The 24,416-nt window shown below is 44.1% G+C and overlaps 2 protein-coding genes across 9 annotated transcripts in view; one reads left to right on the forward strand and one right to left on the reverse strand.

Moving 5' to 3' along the window:
• Nucleotides 1–14,872, reverse strand: part of Galntl5 (polypeptide N-acetylgalactosaminyltransferase-like 5) — a 49,922-nt gene extending 35,050 nt beyond the window's left edge. For 3 of the 8 annotated variants that reach the window (XM_063286461.1, XM_039108060.2, XM_039108064.2), the window contains exons 1-3: nucleotides 14,554–14,872; nucleotides 9,470–9,708; nucleotides 4,433–4,550 (exon numbers count right to left, since the gene is read on the reverse strand). In XM_063286461.1, coding sequence (XP_063142531.1) covers nucleotides 4,433–4,550; nucleotides 9,470–9,677 — 326 coding nt within the window. In that variant the 5' untranslated portion in view covers nucleotides 9,678–9,708; nucleotides 14,554–14,872. Of the gene's footprint in view, nucleotides 1–4,358; nucleotides 4,551–9,469; nucleotides 9,709–14,553 lie in introns of those variants that run through there. The other 5 variants (NM_001025148.1, XM_039108062.2, XM_006235958.5 and 2 more) reach the window with 5 other exon arrangements.
• Nucleotides 1–24,416, forward strand: part of Kmt2c (lysine methyltransferase 2C) — a 402,268-nt gene that overhangs the window by 288,612 nt on the left and 89,240 nt on the right. The gene's annotated exons all lie outside the window — the stretch shown is intronic.

The following is a 24,416-nucleotide window of genomic DNA, read 5'->3' on the forward strand; positions in this document are numbered from 1 at the left end:
AGAGCTCTACCACTGAGCTAAATCCCCAACCCATGCAGCAAGCACTCTTAACTACCACCTCTCTAGCCTCTCCTTAAATTCTTTACTTTTTTTTAACCTTTATTTTGTTTTGTGTGTGGGGTTTGACCAAGTCGTAGTAGAATTAGTGGATCACCTCTAAGTACCGGCAAAAGGTCGAGTTATTTTTGTGTTCACACAAGTGAAAAACAGAAGTTGAAATCTAGTATATTATTGTTTGGGGCTAACCTCGGCAAAATAAAAGGGAGTATTTCATAGGTGACCCAAGTACCCCCAAAGACTAGTTATAGGAAGACAGCGGGGATCACAAGGACATGGTGGACACCAGGCAAGCCTGAAGAGTTCGAGAGGTTAGGCAAGCACAGTCTGCTCTCAAGTGGATCTGACCCAAGAGCACAGCAATAGAGGCCGAGATAAACAAGTGGGATGGCATCAAGCTGAAATCCTTCTGCGACAAAAGAAATCAACAACAGGAAGAGATAATGTTCAGAATGAGCAAAAAATACTTGCAAACCGTACATCTGACTGGGGAGTGAGAGCCAGATTGCTTATTACAAGAGCCAAAAATCAGTAGGGGCCAAGGGTATAACTCAGCTAATAGAGTGCTTATGTAACCATGGGTTAGAGCTCAGCACCATATAAAGCTATATCATGGAGAGTGCTTATGTAACCATGGGTTAGAGCTCAGCACCATATAAAGCCATATCATGGTAGGCCCTTGAAAACTGGAGGCAGGAGAATCAGAACTTAAAAACCATCAATGCTTACATAATGAGTCCAAGGCGAGCCTGGACTACATAAGAGTCTGTCTTAAGAAAGAAAACAAGGGGTTGGGGATTTAGCTCAGCGGTAGAGCGCTTGTTTAGCGAGCACAAGGCCCTGGGTTCGGTCCCCAGCTCCGGAAAAAAAAAAAAAAAAAAAAAGAAAGAAAGAAAGAAAGAAAACAAGCCTAGTAGACCTTTTTCAAAGAAGACAGGTAGCCAATAGATATATAAAAATAGTCAATAAAATGTTCAGTAACACTAATTGTCAGAGAAGTGCAAACTGAAAATATGAGATTGATGAGATTCTAACTCACATCTGTTAAAATGGCCATTGTCAGAGTAATGAAGAGGAAGATTAGCACACCATTGTGGAGGACAGCGGGACCCAGCAACATCGCTCTTAGACAGACACTCAGGTGTGAGTCCAGCCGTAGATGAAACGTTTGCTGTGGAAGCATTATCCTGCTAGTCAAGATAGGGAATCAACCAAAGTGCCTATCAGTAGATGAATGAATAAAGTATATACACACAATGGACTGGCATTTAGCCTTAACAATTCAGGGGCAGGTGAGGTAGTTCATTGGGTAAAGAGATGTGGTGGTTTGAATAGGTTTGGCTCTTATAGATTCAATGTGGCCATTGGGAATGGCACTAATAGGATGTGTCACCTTATTGGAGAAGGTGTGGCCTTGTTGGAGGAAGTACATCCCTGTGTAGGCAGCCTTTGAGGTCTACTGTGCTTGGGCTCCACCCAGTGCAGATGACAGTTTCCTCCTGTTGCCTTTGAAGCAAGATATAGAACTCTGCTCCTCCAGCCCCAAGTCTCCCTGCACACTGCCATGCTTCCACCATGATAATGGACCGAACCTCTGAAACTGTAAGCCAGCCACAACTAAAGGCTTTCTTTTATAAGAGTTGCCTTGGTCATGTAGTCTTTTCACAGCAGTAAAACATGGGACATGTCATCTGAGTTGATCCCTAGGCCTCAACATAGTGAAAGAAGAACCAACTATTATCACAAGTTGTCCTCTGACCTCCATAGCAACCAGCAGTATGTGCATATGTATAACTGAACACATATTCAAATTAAGAAAATACAAATGTTATGGGTAGGAAATTCAGTTATTCACCACAATTAGATAGATATAGAGGAGATGGAATAAAAAATAATACAGGAGGGACAGTTAGTCTTCCCCAGGGGCGTGTGACCCAAATGGTTGTCCAACCCCAAGTGGTCTATGGAGTGAGTTCCAGGACAGCCAAGCTGAGACAGGGAAGGAAACCATTGAAAACAGAAAGCTGGTGAAAATAATTGAACAAGGAGGGCAGGCATGTTCCAACGCTAACAACAGAACTTGGCAGCTTTGACCAGGGGGTTCTGGCTTTAGAGTCAAGGATACAAGAAATGGACTATGGAATCTCCCTCAGTGACTAAGGAAAGCCCCTGAAGCCAGGTGTATGGCCAGGGTGTCCCTGCACGGAAGCCTAGAAAGGACATTGTGTGGAGCTGTGAAAGTGAAACCTGGATTGCTGTGGAGACCCCAAAACGTTGGAAAAGCCAGAGTCATGGGATATCTGCTGCTAACAAGGAACGGAAGCAGCCCAAGAGAAGAGAGTGTTTTGCAGGCCTCAAAGCTGAAAGAGTTGGAGATCTGAAGAATGTTTGACGTCAGACATGATGATGAAGAGTTTGTCCAACTAGTTTTCAGTCTTGCCTTGGTCCAGTAGTTCCTCTCTATACTCCTATTCCTCCAATTTGAAATGGTAATGTATATCCTGTGTCATTATACGTTGGAAGTACATGGTCTGCTTTTTGGTTTTGATTTTATGGGGGATTATAGTTAAGAGATTACATGACTCAAAGAGACTTTAGACTACTGAGATATTTGAAGTTGGCTTAAATGCATTTGCATTATGATGTGGCCACAGCTTATGAGGCCTGGTGAGTAGAATGTGGTGGTTTACTATAAATGGCCCCCACAAGCTCATAGAGAGTAGCACTATTAGAAGATGTGGCATTGCTGGAGTAGGTGTGGTCTTGTTGGAGGAAATGGTAGCTGGGGTCAGGCTTTGAGGTTTCAGATGCTCAAGCCACACCCAGTGGAGCAATTACTTCCTGCTGCCTGCCGATCTAGATGTAGCTACCTCTTCAGCACTGTGTTTTCTTGCTTGCCACCATGCTTCCTGCCATGATAATAATGGACTAAACCTCTGAACTGTAAGCCAGCCCCAATCCAATGTTTCCCACGGTCATGGTGTCTCTTCATAGCAATAAAACTCTAAGACAATGAATATTATATATATTACTTATATATGTGCATATATAATATACATATACATATATGGGATTCACCACTTGGGGTTTGATAACCATTTGGGGTGCATATCTCTAGAGAAGACTAATTCTTCCTCTCTCAGTCACTGTTGGGTTCTTATAGCTCTTATTGAGGGGTGAGGCGAGGTATGACTTTCCCAATCCATGTTGGCATCCAACTGGTGTTTGTCTTTGTTCAAGTCTTGTTTAAGTAGCCATAATTCAACCTTTTTTTTCTAGCACATAATTGTGTGATAGAAGAAAGGAAGCAAGGCAGTTGTACTATTTTAGGTCAGACTTAGAGGGCAACAATTATTCAAAAGATTTAAAAATTAAATTCATACCATGTTTATAGTTTTAACAAATTTAAATTCATTCTTTTTATTTTTAATTTTAATGCGGGGAAGGGAGACATGTAACTGAGGATGACTGAATTTCTGATACTCCTGCCTCCACCTCTAAGCACTGCTGGGAACAAACTCTGGGCCTCGTGTTTGCCAGGCGACAGTCCAACCAAACTCCACCCCTAACCCATTTGTTTTCCTTTATTATGAGTCAGTTTCACTGTTCCATTATTTGCAAATACTCCATCTCTTGAGTGTTCCCAATCACGAGTGATGTTTGTGTTGTACAACATCACGAACTATGGCTGTACGGCTGGACACTTTCCATTGTCATGGAATGTGGCATTACCGGAAAGTTCACATTTTCCTCTTAGCTAATCAAAGTTGATGTTCTTTTCCAGGAAATTATTGGATTATTAAATGATATCTAAAAGGCATCAACAAACATAATCTGAACAGAGGAACCTCAGAAACACTGTGCTAAGTGAAATAGGCCAGTCCTCCATTTTCGTTTGCTTTTGCTAACCTGACTGGGGTGGTCAAATTCACAGACACTGAAGTAGTTTGGGGGTCACTAGGGTGGGGGAAAGGAGGGGTGTGAAGTTTCGGTTCAGGCAGTGCTGTGTCTGCTCACCAGTGTGGCTGTGCCTAATTGTCTTCTGGAGAATTGCTAACAGAGTAGTTTTATGTGCATTTACCCCAATTAACACATATTACTGAAGGCAAATGGAAAATGGAGGAGACCTTGAAGAAAAAGATATCCAAAGCACTGTCTGTTGGGAATGAATGCTTTGGACAGAACTGAGTAAAAACTCTCAGGGGACTTATTTAGCGCCTCAGAACCTTAAGAACCTATCCTGCCAATGAGGAAGGTGGTCTTTACACCATCGTAAAGAGTCTTGGCACTGCTCAACTTACACTTAAGAAGAGGAATCTACACTACGGGGTCTCTAGTACGCTAAGGTCAAAGGCCGATTAGTGGGAGGACACACATTTTGTTCCTGGAGTCTGGCACCTGTCTCTCGATGCCCAGTCTTCTACTGGTAATGACATTTAATCCATATCGACTCAGTCCTTGGATAAGCTCTGGATCCGAAAACATAGCCCTGTCTGCAAGAAAGGGAAATTTGAGTCACATTGAGTAGACTAAGTGCTGTCATGCAGATGTACCCAAAAGCAACCGCATCCTGAAGTTTCTGAAGCAGTCATTTTCTTGGACTCTAAACTAACCCCAGATGACTAAGTTAAAGGTGAAAGCCCAAAGACTCTTTGGTAAAATCTTATCATTAATTTTAGATGGAAGAAAGACACTGAGCCCTGAATTAGTTACTTAGCCTGCTGATGGGCCAAACACTCCCACAAAAGCAACCTAAGTAGTGAGGGCTCTTTTGACGCACAGTTCTAGAGGGCCATTATGGAGGGAGGGCACTGCGGCAAACGCCTAAAGTGCTTAGACACCTGTATCTGCAGTCAGTGCGTAAAGAGCAAAGTGCTCAGTCGCTTTCTCCTTCCTATGCAGTCCAGGAAACGGTATCACACATAAAACTTACAAATATATGTATATATACACACATAATACACATACACACATTCATGCATTCATGCATGCATACATATGCATGTTCATAAATTCATTCATGCATATACAATGTACATGCATTCATACATACATGCATACATACATATGTGTGTATTCCTGTGTGCATACATATGAGTATTCATTTGCACATACATGCATATATGCATTCATACATACATGCATTCATTCATGCATACATACATAAATGCTACTCAGGAGCTACAGAGGCCTCGGGCTGAAACACAAGTAGTCACAGATAGAACATCAGCAAACCTCCGAGGTAATAAAGTCATTCTCCCTAGCCCAGGAAAGGGCTGCGGGGAAGGCAGCCTAACGACAAAGCAGGACAAACCTCTGCAGTACTTGCCCCAAGGCCTTTACCCTCATCCTCACCCTGAGGAAGAAAGCAGCAGCACTATTCTTGCCCCACCTGCTGGTGTCAGTGGGACCAAGCAGAACCTAACACACTCCAATGGTCAGCAGCAGGCGATGTGTCCTCATACTCCTGGGTGGTGTCAGGAGACTGATCAGGGAGGAGCTCCACCCTTATCTTGTGCAAACAGGTGAAGCTGAGCCTGCCTGATGTAGAACTGTCTGCTGTACTAGAATGTTGAGCCTCTGCCCCACCCCCTATGACAGCAAGGTGATCATCAGGGTGGTGCCAGATAGACTTCTGCTTCCCCTTGCCTCATATGGGATCCAGTGGGGGTCCACTTTCATCTGGCGACAGTGGCTCACACACAGCAGTGTGAACCATAACAGCTAGCATTTTACTTCTCTCTGAACCTGGTGCTGCTGAAGACCAGTGCACAGTTGAGCCTTTCAACCTTGGTGTTAAAGGGGCCCAGGAAGAGAGGAGAGACAGGACAAGCTGAAACTGCCCAGTGACAAGCTTGTTGAAGTCTGTGCTCCCGTTAAACGGGAACTAAAGAGGAGCTGAATTCTTTTTTAAAAAACTTGTTATTGATACGTTGTGAATTTCACATCATGCACCTCAATTCCTCTCATCTCCCTGTCCCTTCATATCTGCCCTGCACCCTGGCAACCTCTCCCCACAAAAGAAAAACAAACAAAACCAAAAGCCTTGCTTTGAAAGCTGTAGTGTGTCTCCATGTGTCCCACAGTACCCCTTGTGTCCACATTCCTTTACTTGCAAATGTTCAATGCAATGAGTCATTGATCTGGTTCAAGGCCTCTGGCTTCTGCTACACTATCAATACTGAATTCCTATCAGGACTTCTCTCAGTTACTCTGTGTCATGGAGATCCTGTAGCTTTGGATCTTCAAGATCAACCCCTTTATACACTTCAGTGGATGATAGATGGAGTAGCTGTTGGGGTAGGCAGACTCAAAGCCCTGGATCTCACTGTGAGCATGGGTGGTAGCTGAGTGGGTCACCCCACCAACTCTCCTGCACCCACGCCACCAGGGCAATCTCTCCAGCACTGCCCAGGATAGTTCACCCAAAGCCATGATTGGCAAGGGGCAGGCAGTTCTCTCACTTTCATGCTCTCAGGGTCACCAGGGCCAGCTTTACTGTGCTGCCCAGCAAGGTATGGGGCCTGCTCTCCCAAGTGATGCAGCTGGTGAGGGACAGGGCCAGCTCTCCCGCCCTCGTGACTGGATGTGAGGGAGATCCAACTACAACATCTGTCACCCCACTGATCGCCAGTGTTGATTCACTTGATCTGCCTAACGTACCTCTCTCAGCCTTCCACTGGCCTCCTTCTGGAAGCCACTTCTTTCTCTGAATAGAGGAGGACTGGTCCTCAGTCAAGGGTCCATGAGTAGACACATTCCCCTGCTAGAACCTCCCAACGAACTCTCAAGGGAGCTGAGTCCTTATGCCATGTGTCTACTACAAGACAGTTCGCACATACCACATAGGCAGATGGGGCGGGGAGGGGCATCTTTCATGGAGTGGGCAGAACACATGTACTTACCTGTTCCTTCTAACAGAGGGCAGAAGGGACCAATAGAAGCATTCTTGGATTCCATACCTGTACTTAATATTGCTGAAGGGAATCAACACTAACACATTACTAGCTTATACGTGCTACTGTTTATGGTCTGTTCTGAGGTAATTCTGTGCTAGCCGAAGGCTCCTGGAGGAGTATAAGATTGACATCAGCATCAACTAACTACATCCATTGTTTACTCAAACCCAGGCACCCACAGAATGCGTGTGCATGGGGGTGGGGAGGGTGTGCAAGAGGTGACAATGAGACACAGACATAAAATCTCAAAAATGTGGTCAACCAGTTCAATGAGAACGCCAAGACTGTACTCCAAATGACTGAAAGCCTCTGTCCCTCCCCCAGCATGATCTGTGAGCTGAAGATGTGATGGGTGACAGACCTTCAGACTACTAATCCTCTCCCCTCTTAGATCACTGGTTTCTGAATAAAGTGAAGTTGTAGGACTCAGTTTTTGCCTTTGCTCATTGTTTTTTGTGAGTGAGATACACTAAAATCCGGTTTTGCTTACACTTACACCTTATTGAAGGGGACCTGCTTGAAATCATGCTGTGACACCTCTCAATATCTTTGATGTTCAGGATCCAATAGAAAATGGCATAACAAGAAACAGGAATGTCCCAAATGGAATTTAAAGGACAGTCAGCAGGTGCCAACATTGAGCCGAACCAGTTGGACCAAACTCACCAGGATGTTAAAGTAGCACCAGAAGCAGACAGAAAAGGGATTGCTCAGCTAAGGGACAGCAGTTACAAAAATAACCAAAAGGAGTTATAGGAGCGCCAATTACCTTAAGTAGAGTTAAGGTAAGTATGAAGTAGTAGTTAAAACACACTGAGGGCAGAGCCTGTGGACTTGAGGTCAAATCAATTGGATTGGTGTGCTACGAACAACGGAGGGATGGACTAGAAAGAACGAGATTTTCAGGGACCCAAGGTGTAACTAGAAAGCTAGCCTTGTATTACAGGAGTCACAGGAGGGAAAGAGAGAACGCAAGGAATGGGATAACATGTGAGCAAGTGGGGTCGGATGCTGCAGAGGGCTGCTCCGTGTCCTACTCTCTGCACGCACAGGCTGTCAGCACTGCTCCAGAGCAGCACCAAGCCCAGGACACAGATCTGATTTTTCAGCATTTAATTATATCTGTATTGCCCCCTTCATCTTTTAGGGTGTATTTTGTTAGACCAGGTCATCCGGTCAACAGCTGGGATCTCAAGGAAATAACAGAGTGAGAGGGCCAAGGCCCTCTGGTCTGCTCTGTCACTGTGGCAACAGTGATTGGGGTGATGACTAACAGCATCTCCGACCTACTCCCAGGTCATGAACTCACTCAGCTCAGAACAGGGCCTGGCATACAGTAACTGTTCCCACAAGACTCAACCTCAACGGGCTTGTTTTTATTTCCTTAATGCCACAGAGAGGGAAACGTGATGGTTATCAGCCTGTCTTTGGAGTTTTGTTTGTTTCTTAAACATATCTAAGTATATAGCCTAGGCTGGCCTGGATATCTAAGTGTGTAGCCAAGGCTGGCTGGGACCTGCTATGTTGTTGACCAGGCTGGCCTTGAACTCTCAGAGACTTGCCTGGCACTGCTTTCTGAGTGCTGAGATTAAAGATGTGTAAATCAACACCTGTCCAGCATCCAAGGATAAATGGGAAGGATGTCCTTTTCCCCATCCACAGAGATTTCCAGGGAAAAATTCATTGGCTCATATTGGCTCCATGGCCACTCTGGAGGTAATTAACTAAGGCCAGACTAGTGAGGTCAAAAACTAAAATCTAATTCTTACTGCAATTACGTGAAGGAGAAATATTTTCCGGACAATTCCAGGACAGGGGAGACTGGGCAGATGAGTCAAGAGGACTCTGTGTGTATCTGTGGATAGACGGATTGAAGGCGTCTTGAAAGTTGAGGGTTTGTCCTGACCAAAATTGTTAGCCTATTGGATGGTACTCTAGAGTGTTCAGCTGCTGAGGGAGGCTGGCACCATAGTCGAAGCAATAGAAACCATGGGAGGTGACGTAGGGAGCACGGATCTTACAGCAGTGCATGTGGGGGAGAGGAATCCCCAAGAGGATGTGACACTGACTATCTACAGATAGATTAAACTGTGCGATACCAGAGCTGCTGGGCGGCAGTGCACACGGATGCCTTTGAGGTCGATAGGTGGGAAACGACAGGGGTCATGTTTCTATTGGACCTGTTGGAATTCGTTTTTATGCAAGTAAGAAAGCTGCCTGAAGCAAATATAGCAAACACCATAGAAATAAGAAATATAGGTGGTAGTACAGAACCTAGTGAGTCCTGGGTATATTATATCCATATGAGATATTTTATAGTTTGAAAGTTAAATTACCTGAAGGAGATCACTCTTATTCTCCTAAATACTGAATTTCTAATATGTGAACAGAAATATCACAATTTGTCCCTAGATATAATTCCAGTTTTCCAGGTTCATCTGCATCAGACTTACCATTAATGATGTCCCCTTTGAGAATTTTCTTTGAGTGGCTGGCTTGCTGGTACACATTTTTTCCAAATGACCTATTGTATAGGAGTTTCTCAGTTTCTTTATCCAGCATGTCCTCTTGTTCAAGGTGCAAAAACAAAAGTAACATAGCCATCCAGAGCCCGATGGCCAGGAATCCACAGATTAAACACTGAATTATGATATTTTTCATTGTTGATTTCACATTTTTAAATTCCAATTTCCTAGGCAAGATCATTGTAAGAGAACTAAATTAGATAATGATGGTTTTTAAATTTTCCACTTGGATTAAATTGTGTTTTCAGTGTTTGAAAAACAATCATTTTGATACTTTTGAATACAAAAAAATTTATCTCTTTTTCTGTCACAAAAATTCTTCGCACATATATAGGATCAACATCTAGCTAGGTTAGTATGAAACAGGCAGCTAGTCCTTGCCCTAGCCCTTGAGCAAACAGCTCAAGGACAGGAGACTACACAAAGGAGCACTGTCATGTCTTATCCAGGCCCAACCCTTGGAGAGAGACACAAGCCAGACAGAAATGGAAAAGCATTCGGTCACGCTGAAGAGAGGAGTGCGGAGGGACCACTGCCCTACTGCTGAGGGGACAGCATGGACTCAGTGGTTTGGGTTCTAAGCAGTGAAGGCAGAATAGGAGTGCCTACCCTAATGCACATGTACATGCGCACGCATACACACACACACACACACGCATACACAAACACACATGTAAGCATACACACACAAGCACACACACATAAGCACATACACGCACACACACGCATACACATACAGAAGCACACACACACACAAGCACACACACATACACACACACAAGCACACACACACATAAGCACATACACACAAGCAATATACACAAGCACACACACACAAGCACACAGAGGCGAGCAGAGCATAGTGTAATTTGCAGAACATGGTGAGTGGTGTTCCTGATGAAGGCCGCTCACTTGCAGCCGATGAGTGGGTAAACCTCTGAGCAAACGATGGGCAGTGTCCAGCAGCTCTGGCCTGAAAAGGCAGAGCCTTCGAATTCTTAGTGCTGGCTCCTGAAAAAGCTCAGCAGCACATGTGGCAAAAATGCTCTCATTAGCAGAGCCTGCCAATGCACACGGTGTTCTGTGATACAGTGTATTGAGAAATTTCTTTCAAAGTCTGCACACATGTGTTTGTATCCTTGCTTTGACTCAACTGTGCATAAAAACAAAGCTAAACACCCTTGTGGGAACAGACTGGGGACACGCATGCAAGTGAGTCTGTGCTTTGTTTCGTTTGTTTTGTTTTTTAAGACAAGGCCTCATGTGGGCCAGGTTCACCTCAAACTCACTTACTAGGCAAGGGTGGCTTTGAGCTCATACTGCTTCTGCCTCTCCCTCCTGAGTGTTGAAATTTCAGGTATAGGTTACCAGGCCTGATTTTGGAAGGTACTGAGGGCCAAATCCAGGGGACTGTATGCTAGAATACTAACTGAGCCACATCTGCAGACTAAGCACACGAGATTTTAACACTCTTTCACCACAAGGTTATTGGCCTCCTGTCACAGTTTGGAAGGAGAGAGGAGGCCACAGCCTGAGTGGGAAGGGAGAAGATTGTGAAGCAGAAACTGGCTGAGCTGCTGCTGGAGCAGCTCAGGGCTTGGAGTGAGCTGGGCCTTGGCAAGGCTACACATGCAACCCGAAGAGTGGCTCTCCTCACTCCCAGAGTCCAGAAAGGCCCAGTCAGGATGAGGTTGAGAACTGCTGTTGTAGGACTTCCCACAAATGCCAGCTCCTCGGCAGACACCTTGACGATGGCCTCGTGGCCAAAGCTGGATGGAGCCTTTAGGGAAGGGACCACAGTTCAGTGAACTCAGTTGAGCCTGATCCTGGAGAGCTGGTCTCCTCCTGAGTCAGGAACAATGCACAGAGAAAAGGACACGTGACGGTTTGTGGAAAGGGACCATCGGTGAGTCAAGGCTTTAAGTGGAAGCTGTCCTGCCAACACCTTGACCTGGTACTTATAGCTTCGAGAAAATAAATTCCGGGTGTTAGCCCACCACTGTGATGTTTTGTCCCACTTGGCCTCATATACTGATATCCATGCCAAGGATTGACCAGGACATTTGAGCAAAACCTCCAGGAAGGAAAAAAAAATGTGTGGAGAGCCACAAAAGAGGAACAACCCAGAACTTGCAAAATACCGAAACTGAAAAATCAAGGCTACCACAGCCAAAGAACGAGAGAAAGGACGTCAAAGAACAAAAAGGGACCATTGAAATTTAAAGTATGCCCACCACAGCAAAACCAGCAGAAGACTGGCAAATAGAAGGGAATTTTCTGGAAAGCACAGCAAAATGACAGAGTGAGGGATGGCCTCAGAGAAAGCGGGGCATTCTTCCAGGAGCATCTAACTAGCAGTGAATTCCAGAAAGCTGTGGGAGAAATGGAGAGAGAGGACCACACAATCAAGAAGCAGAGTGTCAAAGCAGCAAAGGGGACTTCCCAGGAGAGCTGACATTTACACAGGACACTAAACGTCCTGGTGGCAACACCAAATTCAGAAAGAATACAGAGAAATGGCTACAAATTCGAAATTAGATATCAAATTTTCTGCAGCTTATCAAAATCTAAATAAGTTTCAGAGCAGAATAAACACGTTTTCAGATATCACCTCAGAAAAGCACGTCTTCCTCCTCCCCCTGCAGTGAGGATACATGTGAACTATAAATGCTACAAGGCTGACAGCAACAGAACACAAATGCACACACATACATGCACACACGCACATGCACACACGAGCACACAAACACATGTATGCACACATACACGCACACATGTACATGCACATACACATATACAAACACATGCACACACATGCACGCACACATGCACACACACACATGCAGACACACGCACACACACATGAATAGACATGCATGTATAAATACTTCAAACCTAGATTTGTAGCCATTGATTTTACTATAAAATGTGAGACATGGGCTGGGGAAATAGGTCAGTGGGCAGGGCCCTTGCTGTTCAAGCATGAGTTTTAATACTCACAATCCATATGAAGTTAGGCACTGTAGTGCACACATGTAACCTCAGTGCCCCTGTGAAGAGATGGGCGACAGCAACAGGAGAGCCTGAGAAAGCTCAGCTATGCCAACATACACACTGGTAGACTGACCTTCATAAATCTGCCACAGCACATGTTCCTGCATTCATTTAACTAACTAACTAACTAACTAACTAACTAACTAACTAACTCTCTCACATACTTCGCCGCTAGGGAGATGACTTTTTGGATAAGTTCTTGCATTGCAAGCTGGAGGCCTCAAGCTCCATCCCTAGCCCCCACCTAAAAGCCAGGTACGGAAATAAAACAGAAAAGATATGAAGGCAAAGAAAAAAAAGATGGGAGGAGGGAAGAAAAGGAGGGAGGGGAGAGAGAAAGAGAGAGAGAGAGAGAGAGAGAGAGAGAGAGAGAGACAGAGACAGAGACAGAGAGAGAGACAGAGACAGAGAGACAGAGACAGAGAGACAGAGACAGAGAGACAGAGAGAGAGAGAACAAAGACCAGATGCAGCACACACTTGTAGCAGCACAGTCCCGGAGTCCCGGAGAGCTGGTGACAGAAGGATCCCTGAGCTGGTTAGCCAGACAGTCTGCCCAGCCAGTGAGCTGCAGGTTCACTGAGACTTGTCACAAGAAACAAAGGTAGCTCCCACTCAAGCTCATTCAAGCAGCCGTAGTTGAACTCAGCGGGTGACATCAGAGAATAGATTTGCAAGGAGGATGGAGACCTTTTACAAAGAAAGAGGGTTTGGCAGGAGGGGAGGATGAGAGAGGGGAGTGGGAGTGAAAATAACTAAAATTCATTGTAAAACACAAAACTGTCAAAGGGTGAGTGTGCATTGCGTGTGTGTGCATGTGTGTGTGAGTGTGCATAGTGAAACTTTCCCTAACGAATAATTAAATGCTTTGTCAGTGTACTTTGCTTTTTTTTTAATTAATTGATTTTGTTTTGTTTTGTTTTCCCGAGACAAGGTTTCTCTGTGTAGCCCTGGCTGCCCTGGAACTCACTTTGTAGACCAAGCTGGTCTCAAACTCAAGAGATCTGCCTGTCTCTGCTTCCTGAGTGCTGGGATTGATGGCCTGACTCTCAATATATCTTATTAAAGGGGCCTTGTGGGGTTGGGGATTTAGCTCAGTGGTAGAGCACTTGCCTAGCAAGCGCGAGGCCCTGGGTTCAGTCCCCAGCTCCAAAAAAAGAAAAGAAAAAAAAGGGGGTGCCTTGTAAGGGTCCCCTTTCCTGTAATGCATCCGGGATCACTGGAGAGAGAAGATATCGGTGTATCTAAATCATTCAGATTAGGTTAATTGAAGTGAAGACATCTGCCTTTAAACATGAGCGGTGCCGGTTCACGGACTGGGCTGCAGGCAACTGGAGAGGTGAGAGCCCTGAGCACCAGAGTTCACGCCACTTCTCGGCTGTGAACACCATGTGATCGCTCACCTCCCTCTCCTGCCACGGTGCTTCTGTGCTCTCCCCATCACCGTGAAATCTATCCCCTCAAACTGTAAGCTAAAGCCAACTCTCACTCCTTTTAAAATCAATTTTTAAAAATGTAGAAGTACAATGCAGTGATTGAGACCTGGACGTGAGGATCCATGTAGTCATGCATCCTCCCTACATAAGTGTGAGAGGTTAGAGTCGGGAGAACACGATCAATACCATGATTAATTTTTCTAAAAACAACATTTTGTAATGTTTTATCTCCAGACGGGACCTGTAACCTCATACCTCAACGGCTTTCCCTCCATTGACTTTTAAATAAATGTTAAGAGCACACACAATTATGTCCCAGATTCCCCTTTAGGGAGCTGGAGCCTACACGGTATCTTTCTTCTAGAAGTGAGGCATAGCCAGACCAGTGACCAGCTTTCCTTGTGGTAATCCAGTCTTGGTACTGCTCCCCAGAGTCCACATTAGCCCATGTCCAGGAGACCACTGCTCACATTGGTCTAGGCACCTGGATTCCTGAGTCTCTAACTCTGACCTAGCTCCTTACCTGTCAGTGGGGTTGCCACTCGGGCAGCTTTGAGAGTTGTTTGACAACCAGAGTCATACGTGAAATCAGGCCTGTGAATGGTGAAAAGATGTAATGTTCTAGGCAGTGCTAGCTCATGCTGGGTTGCCTTACAGCAGCAGAATGTTCAACTGGCCACCACGGGCTGGCTCTCGGAGCCCAGTGACATCACACAGGGCATTGTCGGTCCACAGAGGCCTCTGTCTGGAAGCCTAGCAAGCAGTTAGAACTCAGGAAGCTGGAATTCAAAGAGGCGTAGCATAACTACTGTCAGAATGTCATTCCTCCTTTGCTGAGGAAACAGGACCTGAGAGTCAAGGTCAAAGCTCAGGGTGTGTAGGCTTGGCCTAATGTTTAGTTCTTGTGAAATAAGATTAAGAAAACAGCTGTCAGAATACCTCAGGAAGCTGAAATATGAAACCAAGGGCCGCCTGAATGCCTTTAATTTTCACTTTCTAATCTATTGCTCAACATTTACATGGCCGTACACAAGATCAGCCGAGGACTTTTGAGATTCCTTCTGTGGGAAACAGAGCAGCCTGGACTTCCTCCCTCTGGAGGCTTAAAACCATACTTCTGTATCAGCTCCACAGAGGAAGGGCTGGGCTGGGTTCCTCTAGACCCTTCCTTGGAACATGCATGAAGGTCCAGACAATCCCTAGCATAAAGTGGGGTGCTCATTTGCACCGGCTGGACGGAAAGGTGCTTCTCTTCTGTGATTTACCAATGACATTAACGCAGAAACTGTTTCAATGGGCTGGGGAGACGGCTCATAAGGGGAACTCGTTGCCACACAAGCATAAGAATCTGAGTTTGAAACCCCAGCATGCACATAATAGCCATTCATGGCAGTGTCTGCCTGAGACCCTAGCCCAGGAAAGTCAGAGACAGGAGAATTCCTGGAACTGGCTAGCCAAGCGGTTAGTGAGAGACCTTGCTTCAAAAACAAAACAAAACAAAACAAAACAAAACAAAACAAAACCAATTACAAAAGGAAAACCAATGCCAGCTCTGGTTTCCATATGCATGCAGGTGTGCCCGCACCCATAAGTCCACACAACTACACTAAGAAGTACATAAACCACACACACACACACACACACACACACACACACACACACACACACACACACACAGACACCCCACAACAGCTGCACACACCATGAACAACTCTAGCAGTCCCTGTCTGCCAGCTGCTGATTCAGGCTCTGTGGATTCCTCTTCTCCATAGTGAATCATACAATATGTGGCATTTGTGTCTATCTGCTTTCATTACATAATGTCTTTAGAAATTGTTTGTTGTTGGCATGTGCCACAAGGTTCTTGTGGAGGCCAGAGGACAACTTTCAGGAGTCAGTTCCCCTCTGCTGCCATGTGGACCCCGGGGATTGAAGTAGGGTAGTCAGGCTTGGTGGCTGCTACAAGTTTGCTTACCCCCTGGGCTGTCTCACTGCCCACCACAGTGTGTTCAAAGTTAAGCCACATTGTAGCACGGGTCAGCCCCTCATTCCCTTTCCTGACTTCATAAACATGCTACACCTTAGTCATCAATTCTTCAAGACATCGCTTGTGTCTTGGCCTTAAAATTGATGCTGCTATGATAACTCAAAAATCCATTCTTTTGCTGATATGTGTTTTCAGTTCTTTTGAGTATGTACCTATGAGTAAAATTGCATGTGGGAATGCTGGCTAATTTTCTTCTTCCTTCCCTTTCTCTGTCTCTGTCTCTGTCTGTCTCTGTCTCTGTCTGTCTCTGTCTCTCTGTCTCTGTCTATCTGTCTCTGTCTCTCTGTCTCTGTCTCTCTCTGTCTCTGTATCTCTCTGTCTCTCTGTCTCAGTCTCTCTCTCTGTCTCTTTCTTTTTTTGATGAGACAGGGTTTCTCTATGTGGCCCTGGTAACGCAGCTCCAGTTGCCTCTCCCGTGTGCTGGGATTAAAGGCATGTGCCACTACTGCCTGGTGTCCTTTAACTTCTTGAGAGGGAACTAACTTATTAGCCATCCTTCCTTAAGCTTGCCTACTTATCTCAGAGTTGACTCGCCAGTCTGTACCACTGCATGCAGGACTGACTCCTGGTAGCTTATTTCTTTCTTCTTCTATTTTTTAATCATTATTAATGAGTATTTCTTATTTATATTTTGATTATCATTCCCCTTCCAGGTTTCTGGGCCAACATCCCCCTAACCCTTCGCCCTCCCCTTCTATGTGGGCTTCCCATCCCCATCCTCCCCCTTATTACCACCTCCCCCCAACAATCACGCTCACTGGGGGTTCAGTCTTGGCAGGACCAAGGGCTTCCCCTTCCACTGTTGCTCTTACTAGGCTATTCATTGCTACCTATGCAGTTGGAGCCCAGGGTCAGTCAGTCTTTGGGTAGTGGCTTAGTCCCTGGAAGCCCTGGTTGGTTGGCATTGTTGTTCATATGAGGTCTCGAGCCCCTTCAAGCTCTTCCAGACCTTCTCTGATTCCTTCAACGGGGGTCCTGTTCTCAGTTCAGTGGATTGCTGCTGGCATTCGCCTATGTATTCGCTGTATTCTGACTGTGTCTCTCAGGAGAGATCTACATCCGGTTCCTGTCAGCCTGCACTTCTTTGCTTCATCCATCTTGTCTAATTGGATGGCTGTACATGCATGGGCCACATGTGGGACAGGCTCTGAATGGGTGTTCCTTCTGTGTCTGTTCTAAACTTTGCCTCCCTATTCCCTGCCAAGGGTTTTCTTGTTCCCCTTTTAAAGAAGGAGTGAAGCATTCGCATTTTGGTCATCCGTCTTGAGTTTCATGTGTTCTGTGCATCTAGGGTAATTCAAGCATTTGGGCTAATAGCCACTTATCAATGAGTGCATACCATGTGTGTTTTTCTGTGATTGGGTTACCTCACTCAGGATGATATTTTCCAGTTCCATCCATTTGCCTATGAATTTCATAAAGTCATTGTTTTTGATAGCTGAATAATATTCCATTGTGTAGATGTACCACATTTTCTGTATCCATTCCTCTGTTGAAGGGCATCTGGGTTCTTTCCAGCTTCTGGCTATTATAAAGAAGGCTGCTATGAACATAGTGGAGCACGTGTCTTTGTTATATGTTGGGGCATCCTCTGGGTATATGCCCAAGAGAGGTATAGCTGGATCCTCAGGTAGTGCAACGTCCAATTTTCTGAGGAACCTCCAGACTGATTTCCAGAGAGGTTGTACCAGTTTGCAATCCCACCAACAATGGAGGACTGTTCCTCTTTCTCCACATCCTCGCCAGCATTTGCTGTCACCTGAGTTTTTGATCTTAGCCATTCTCACTGGTGTGAGGTGAAATCTCAGGGTTGTTTTGATTTGCATTTCCCTTATGACTAAAGATGTTGAACATTTCTTTAGGTGTTTCTCAGCCATTCGGCATTCCTCAGCTGTGAATTCTTTCTTTAACTCTAAACCCCATTTTTTAATAGGGTTATTTGTCTTCCTGTGGTCTAACTTCTTGAGTTCTTTGTATATTTTGGATATAAGCCTTCTATCTGTTGTAGGATTGGTAAAGATCTTTTCCCAATCTGTTGGTTGCCGTTTTGTCCTAACAACAGTGTCCTTACAGAAGCTTTGCAGTTTTATGAGATCCCATTTGTCGATTCTTGATCTTAGAGCATAGGCCATTGGTGTTTTGTTCAGGAAATTTTCTCCAGTACCCATGTGTTCGAGATGCTTCCCCACCTTTTCTTCTATTAGTTTGAGTGTATCTGGTTTGATGTGGAGGTCCTTGATCCACTTGGACTTAAGCTTTGTCCAGGGTGATAAGCATGGATCGATCTGCATTCTTCTACATGTTGACCTCCAGTTGAACCAGCACCATTTGCTGAAAATGCTATCTTTTTTCCATTGGATGGTTTTGGCTCCTTTGTCAAAAATCAAGTGACCATAGGTGTGTGGGTTCATTTCTGGGTTTTCAATTCTATTCCACTGGTCTATCTGTCTGTCTCTGTACCAATACCATGCAGTTTTTATCACTATTGCTCTGTATGTAATACTGCTTGAGTTCAGGGATAGTGATTCCCCCAGAAGTCCTTTTATTGTTGAGGATAGTTTTAGGTATCCTGGGTTTTTTGTTATTCCAGATGAATTTGCAAATTGTTCTGTCTAACTCTTGGAAGAATTGGATTGGTATTTTGATGGGGATTGCATTGAATCTGTAGATCGCTTTTGGTAGAATGGCCATTTTTACTATGTTAATCCTTCCAATCCATGAGCATGGGAGATCTTTCCATCTTCTGAGGTTTTCTTCAATTTCTTTCTTCAGGGGCTTGAAGTTCTTATCATACAGATCTTTTACTTGCTTGATTAAAGTCACACCGAGGTATTTTATATTATTTGGGACTATTATGAAGGGTGTCATTTCCCCAATTTCTTTCTCGGCTTGTTTCTCTTTTGTGTAGAGGAAGACTACTGATTTATTTGAGTTAATTTTATACCCAGCCACTTTGCTGAAGGTGTTTATCAGGTTTAGTAGTTCTCTGGTGGAACTTTTGGGATCGCTTAAATATACTATCATCTGCAAATAGTGATATTTTGACTTCTTCTTTTCCAATCTGTATCCCCTTGATCTCCTTTTGTTGTCTGATTGCTCTGGCTAGAACTTCAAAAACTATATTGAATAAGTAGGGAGAGAGTGGGCAGCCTTGTCTAGTCCCTGATTTTAGTGGAATTGCTTCAAGTTTCTCTCCATTTAGTTTAATGTTAGCTACTGGTTTGCTGTATATGGCTTTTACTATGTTTAGGTATGGGCCTTGAATTCCTATTCTTTCCAGGACTTTTATCATGAAGGGGTGTTGAATTTTGTCAAATGCTTTCTCAGCATCTAATGAAATGATCATGTGGTTTTGTTCTTTCAGTTTGTTTATATAATGGATTACATTGATGGTTTTCCGTATATTAAACCATCCCTGCATGCCTGGGATGAAGCCTACTTGATCATGGTGAATGATTGTTTTGATGTGCTCTTGGATTCGGTTTGCCAGAATTTTATTGAGTATTTTTGCATCGATATTCATAAGGGAAATTGGTCTGAAGTTCTCTTTCTTTGTTGTGTCTTTGTGTGGTTTAGATATAAGAGTAATTGTGGCTTCGTAGAAGGAATTCGGTAGGGCTCCATCTGTTTCAATTTTGTGGAATAGTTTGGATAGTATTGGTATGAGGTCTTCTATGAAGGTCTGATAGAATTCTGCACTCAACCCATCTGGACCTGGGCTCTTTTTGGTTGGGAAACCTTTAATGACTGCTTCTATTTCATTAGGAGTTATGGGGTTCTTTAAATGGTTTATCTGTTGCTGATTTAACTTCGGTACCTGGTATCTGTCTAGGAAATTGTCCATTTCCTGCAGATTTTCAAGTTTTGTTGAATATAGGCTTTTGTAGTAGGATCTGATGATTTTTTTAATTTCCTCTGATTCTGTAGTTATGTCTCCCTTTTCATTTCTGATTTTGTTAATTTGGACACACTCTCTGTCTCCTCTCGTTTGTCTGGCTAAGGGTTTATCTACCTTGTTGACTTTCTCAAAGAACCAACTTTTGGTTCTGTTGATTCTTTCTATGGTCCTTTTTGTTTCTACTTGGTTGATTTCAGCTCTGAGTTTGATTATTTCCTGCCTTCTACTCCTCCTGGGTGTATTTGCTTCTTTTTGTTCTAGAGCTTTTAGGTGTGCTGTCAAGCTGCTGATATATGCTCTCTCCTGTTTCTTTCTGCAGGCACTCAGAGCTATGAGTTTTCCTCTTAGCACAGCTTTCATTGTGTCCCATTAGTTTGGGTATGTTGTACCTTCATTTTCATTAAATTCTAAGAAGTCTTTAATTTCTTTCTTTATTTCTTCTTTGACCAGGTTATCATTGAGTAGAGCATTGTTCAATTTCCATGTATATGTGGGTGTTCTTCCCTTATTGTTGTTGAAGACCAGCTCTAGCCCGTGGTGGTTTGATAGGACGCATGGGATTATTTCTATCTTTCTGTATCTATTGGGGCCTGTTTTATGACCAATTATATGGTCAATTTTGGAGAAAGTACCATGAGATGGTGAGAAGAAGGTATATCCTTTTGTTTTAGGATAGAATGTTCTATCAATATCTGTTAAGTCCATTTGGTTCATGACTTCTCTTAGTCTGTCTATATCTCTGTTTAATTTGTTTCCATGATCTGTCCATTGATGAGAGTGGGGTGTTGAGATCTCCTACTATTATTGTGTGAGGTGCAATGTGTGCTTTGAGCTTTAGTAAGGTTTCTTTTATGTATGTAGTTGCCCTTGTATTTGGAGCATAGATATTTAGGATTGAGAGTTCATCTTGGTGGATTTTTCCTTTGATGAATATGAAGTGTCCTTCGTTATCTTTTTTGATGACTTTTGATTGAAAATTGATTTTATTCAATATTAGAATGACTACTCCAGCTTGCTTCTTCTGACCATTTGCTTGGAAAGTTGTTTTCCAGCTTATTTCTTTCTTTCTTTTATTTTATTTTATTTTATTTTATTGTACATGAGTATACTGTAGCTGCCTTCAGACACACCAGAAGAGGGCATCAGATCTCATTACAGATGGTTGTGAGCCACCATGTGGTTGCTGGGATTTGAACTCAGGACCTCTGGAAGGGCAGTCGGTGCTCTTAACTGCTGAGCCATCTCTCCAGCCCACCAGCTTATTTCTTATATACTGTTTAGACTCACAGTTCTCAGAACCACAAATGCATATATCTGTGCAACCTTTGTTTTAAAATACAGAGCCCCAAAAGTTCCCACATGCCTTTTTTCGGTCAGTCTTTACCAGCTTTTGGAGTTGAGGTTTTCTCCGTGAACTGTTTTGTCTATGAGTAGAGGCGTGAGACATGCAGCGTTTTGTGGGAACTTTCTTTCCCGTCAGCATTTTCCTGAGGTCTGCTCTTGTTTTATGTATCAGCTAGTTTTATTGATGGACACCACACTAAGGTTGCCATAAGTAAGTAAGACACCAAACTCAGTGGTCAAACCACATGAACTAATTGTTCTGCTATTTCTAGCAGCCAGAAATCCAGCATCGAGCTGTTGCCAGATGTGGTTCACCTGAGATCTGTCTCCATCCTTATCTTACAAAAGTGACCTGTCTTTAGCCCGTTATTCTCTTTCTGTTCTTCCCTGCCCCATCTTATGGAGAAAGCACTTTTGAAATAGCAAACTTGCTTTGTTTTTCCTTGATGCTGCTTTCTTCAGTCCTTCTCTGTCTATAAAACCGACCTCCTCCGCTCAGCCCAGGAGAACACTTATTCTGTGTTTGTGGGATAAAGTGTTGGCCAATTCTAAAATAAAAATAAGCCCAGAGTGGTGGATGACTGTTATCTCGGGAGTGGTGGACATCTAGGATCCCAGCACGCAGGAAGCAGAGGCACGAGAATCAGAAGTTCTGAGTTATCATTCACAAGGACATAGTGTGTTTGAGGCCTCTCAAGTGTCTGCTCCAGCAAAACATCACATGCCCTTTCACCAGGCTGCTTCCAGAAAAACAATGTGTCTGTCCTCAGCAAAACATCTCATAAGACAGCTTCCAGAAAAACATCACATGATACAACCTAGTGTCTGCTTCACCCATGTCAATTTCCAGATCCAGCCCAGTGGATCTGATACCCTCCTCTGGCCTCCAAACACACCTGCACACACATGATATACATATATATATATATATATATATATATATATATATATATATATATATATATATATACATCAGTAAAAATAAATCTTCGGAAAAATGTTAGAAGTCAAATGACTATTTTAGTACTGTCTTATTCTTGGCCCTTTCCAGTCAGCTCAAAGACAAAGGCTTGCAGATCTTGTGTTTCCAGGTTTCCTTCTTACCTCCAAGGCTCCCCAAATGCCAGTGACCAGCTTTAGAAACCTGTGCTCTTCCTTGTAAAAACCCTCATGAAGGAGCTGAAGAGATGGCTAAGCTTAGTGGTAAATAACACTGGTTGCTCTTCTAGAGGACCTGGGTTTGAGTCTCAGCACACATAGGGTGACTCACAACCATCTGTAACTTTAATTTGAGGGCACTGAATGCTCTCTTTTTGGCCTCCGTGGGAACTAGGCATATGTGTGGTACACATAGATACATGTGTCCCAACACCCTCACACGTAGAATAGTAAACTATTTGGGGGGAAACCTCTATGGAGAATCTCTATTGCCATCCATCATTTGGGGGCTGGTCATTTGGGGTACATGTGGCCTTTCCCTTTAACTGTGCAGTGAGCCTTTCCCATAGAACTGGCTGCTATTTCAGGAAACTCACATTTGCACATGTAACATGAAAGACACTCCCTGACACTGATGGCTTCCTGTCTTCAAGAATGGATTCATGACTGGGGTTAGGTGGGGATGGGCAAGAGAACTTAGTGATAAATGTTAGGCAGAAAGAAGCCAAAACAACACTATTACCGATAAAGCTCTGCACAGTGGACTTGAGATGTCAGAAAAAGGGTAACACGGATGCAGGGCTCCAGCTGCTGAGTGAAGTATGAACTTTGCTCTCTTCCACACTTTGACTAAAACCATCTGGAGGGACCAGACCAACTGAACAAGATGCATTAGGAGGTCGTTATACTTCTGCTGTCTGCACATCTCTGTTCTACTTCAGTCACTACACAGCCTACATCAGCTCCCACTCCCCTGCCTTACTCAGATCACCAGTTCAGAACCATGGACTCTCTCCAAACTACAGCTCCTAAGACTCAATGAAGTCTTCTCACTTCAGTAGCTCCTGAGTTGGGATAGATCAACAGTATTTGTTATAGTTTAGAGATAAAACATTCTCTATGGGCTCATGTTTGAACACTTGGTCATACTTGGTGGTATTGTTTGGGGAGGTTGTAAAACCTTTGGGAGGTTTAGCCACAGTTGGAACAAGTGGTTCTGTGGTGGGTGGGTGTCTTGGTTAGAATTTTCATTGTTTTGAAGAGACACCATGACCAAAGCAACTCTTATAAAGGACAACATTTAATTGGGGTTGGCTTACAGGTTCTGAGTTTCAGTCCATTATCATCATAGCAGGAAGCATGGCAACATCCAGGCAGGGATGGCATTGGAGGAGCTGAGAGTTCTACATCTTGTTGAAAAGGCAAACAGGAGAAGACTGACCTCCAGGCAGCTAGAAGAAGGATCTTGAAGGCCATCCCCAAAGTAAAACACTTCCTCTGTCAAGGCCACACCTACTCCAAACAGTGCCACTCCCCGGGGTCTAGCATATTCAAACCAGTACAGTGGGCATTGAGGTTTATAGTCAAACCTGTCCTGGCTTCTTGTCCTGTCCCTGTTCTGGCTTCCTGTCCTGTCCCCGCCCTGGCTTCCTGACCTGTCTCTGCTTCCTGGTCAGCAAAGATGTGAACAAGCAACTTGGAACTTCCACTGCCACAGCCTTCCTACCACACTGCCTTCCCTACCACACCCTCAAACCAGGAGTGTAGGATGATGTCATTACACAGCAAGGTAGGTCCAGGATAAGGCATAGCCTATCGTTGGATGAGAAGGAAGGGTAGGCGGGGAAAAGTCTAGGAAGGAGGGAGGAGGAGGAGAAGGAGAGATCAAGATGGAGTCTACAGAGGATGGTTCAGATTTGGGAGAACTAGATCAATTGTATCTTGTCTAGGTGGGCTGTTTATATCTTTATAAATTGGCAGTGAATTTATTATGTGGATGTATTGTGGATTGAGAAATTAACATGTAAATCTAATTGCTAGATTACAAGTTTCTAGAACTTTGATTTACTGGGCTAAAGAAGACAGTGTGTGAAAGAGATGGTTGAGAGGCAGTAGGAGCGTGTGGATCTGGTTCTGTTGCCCTCGAGGAGTGAGCACA

Source organism: Rattus norvegicus, chromosome 4 (assembly GCF_036323735.1).
Source record: "Rattus norvegicus strain BN/NHsdMcwi chromosome 4, GRCr8, whole genome shotgun sequence".
NCBI classification, from domain to species: domain Eukaryota; kingdom Metazoa; phylum Chordata; class Mammalia; order Rodentia; family Muridae; genus Rattus; species Rattus norvegicus.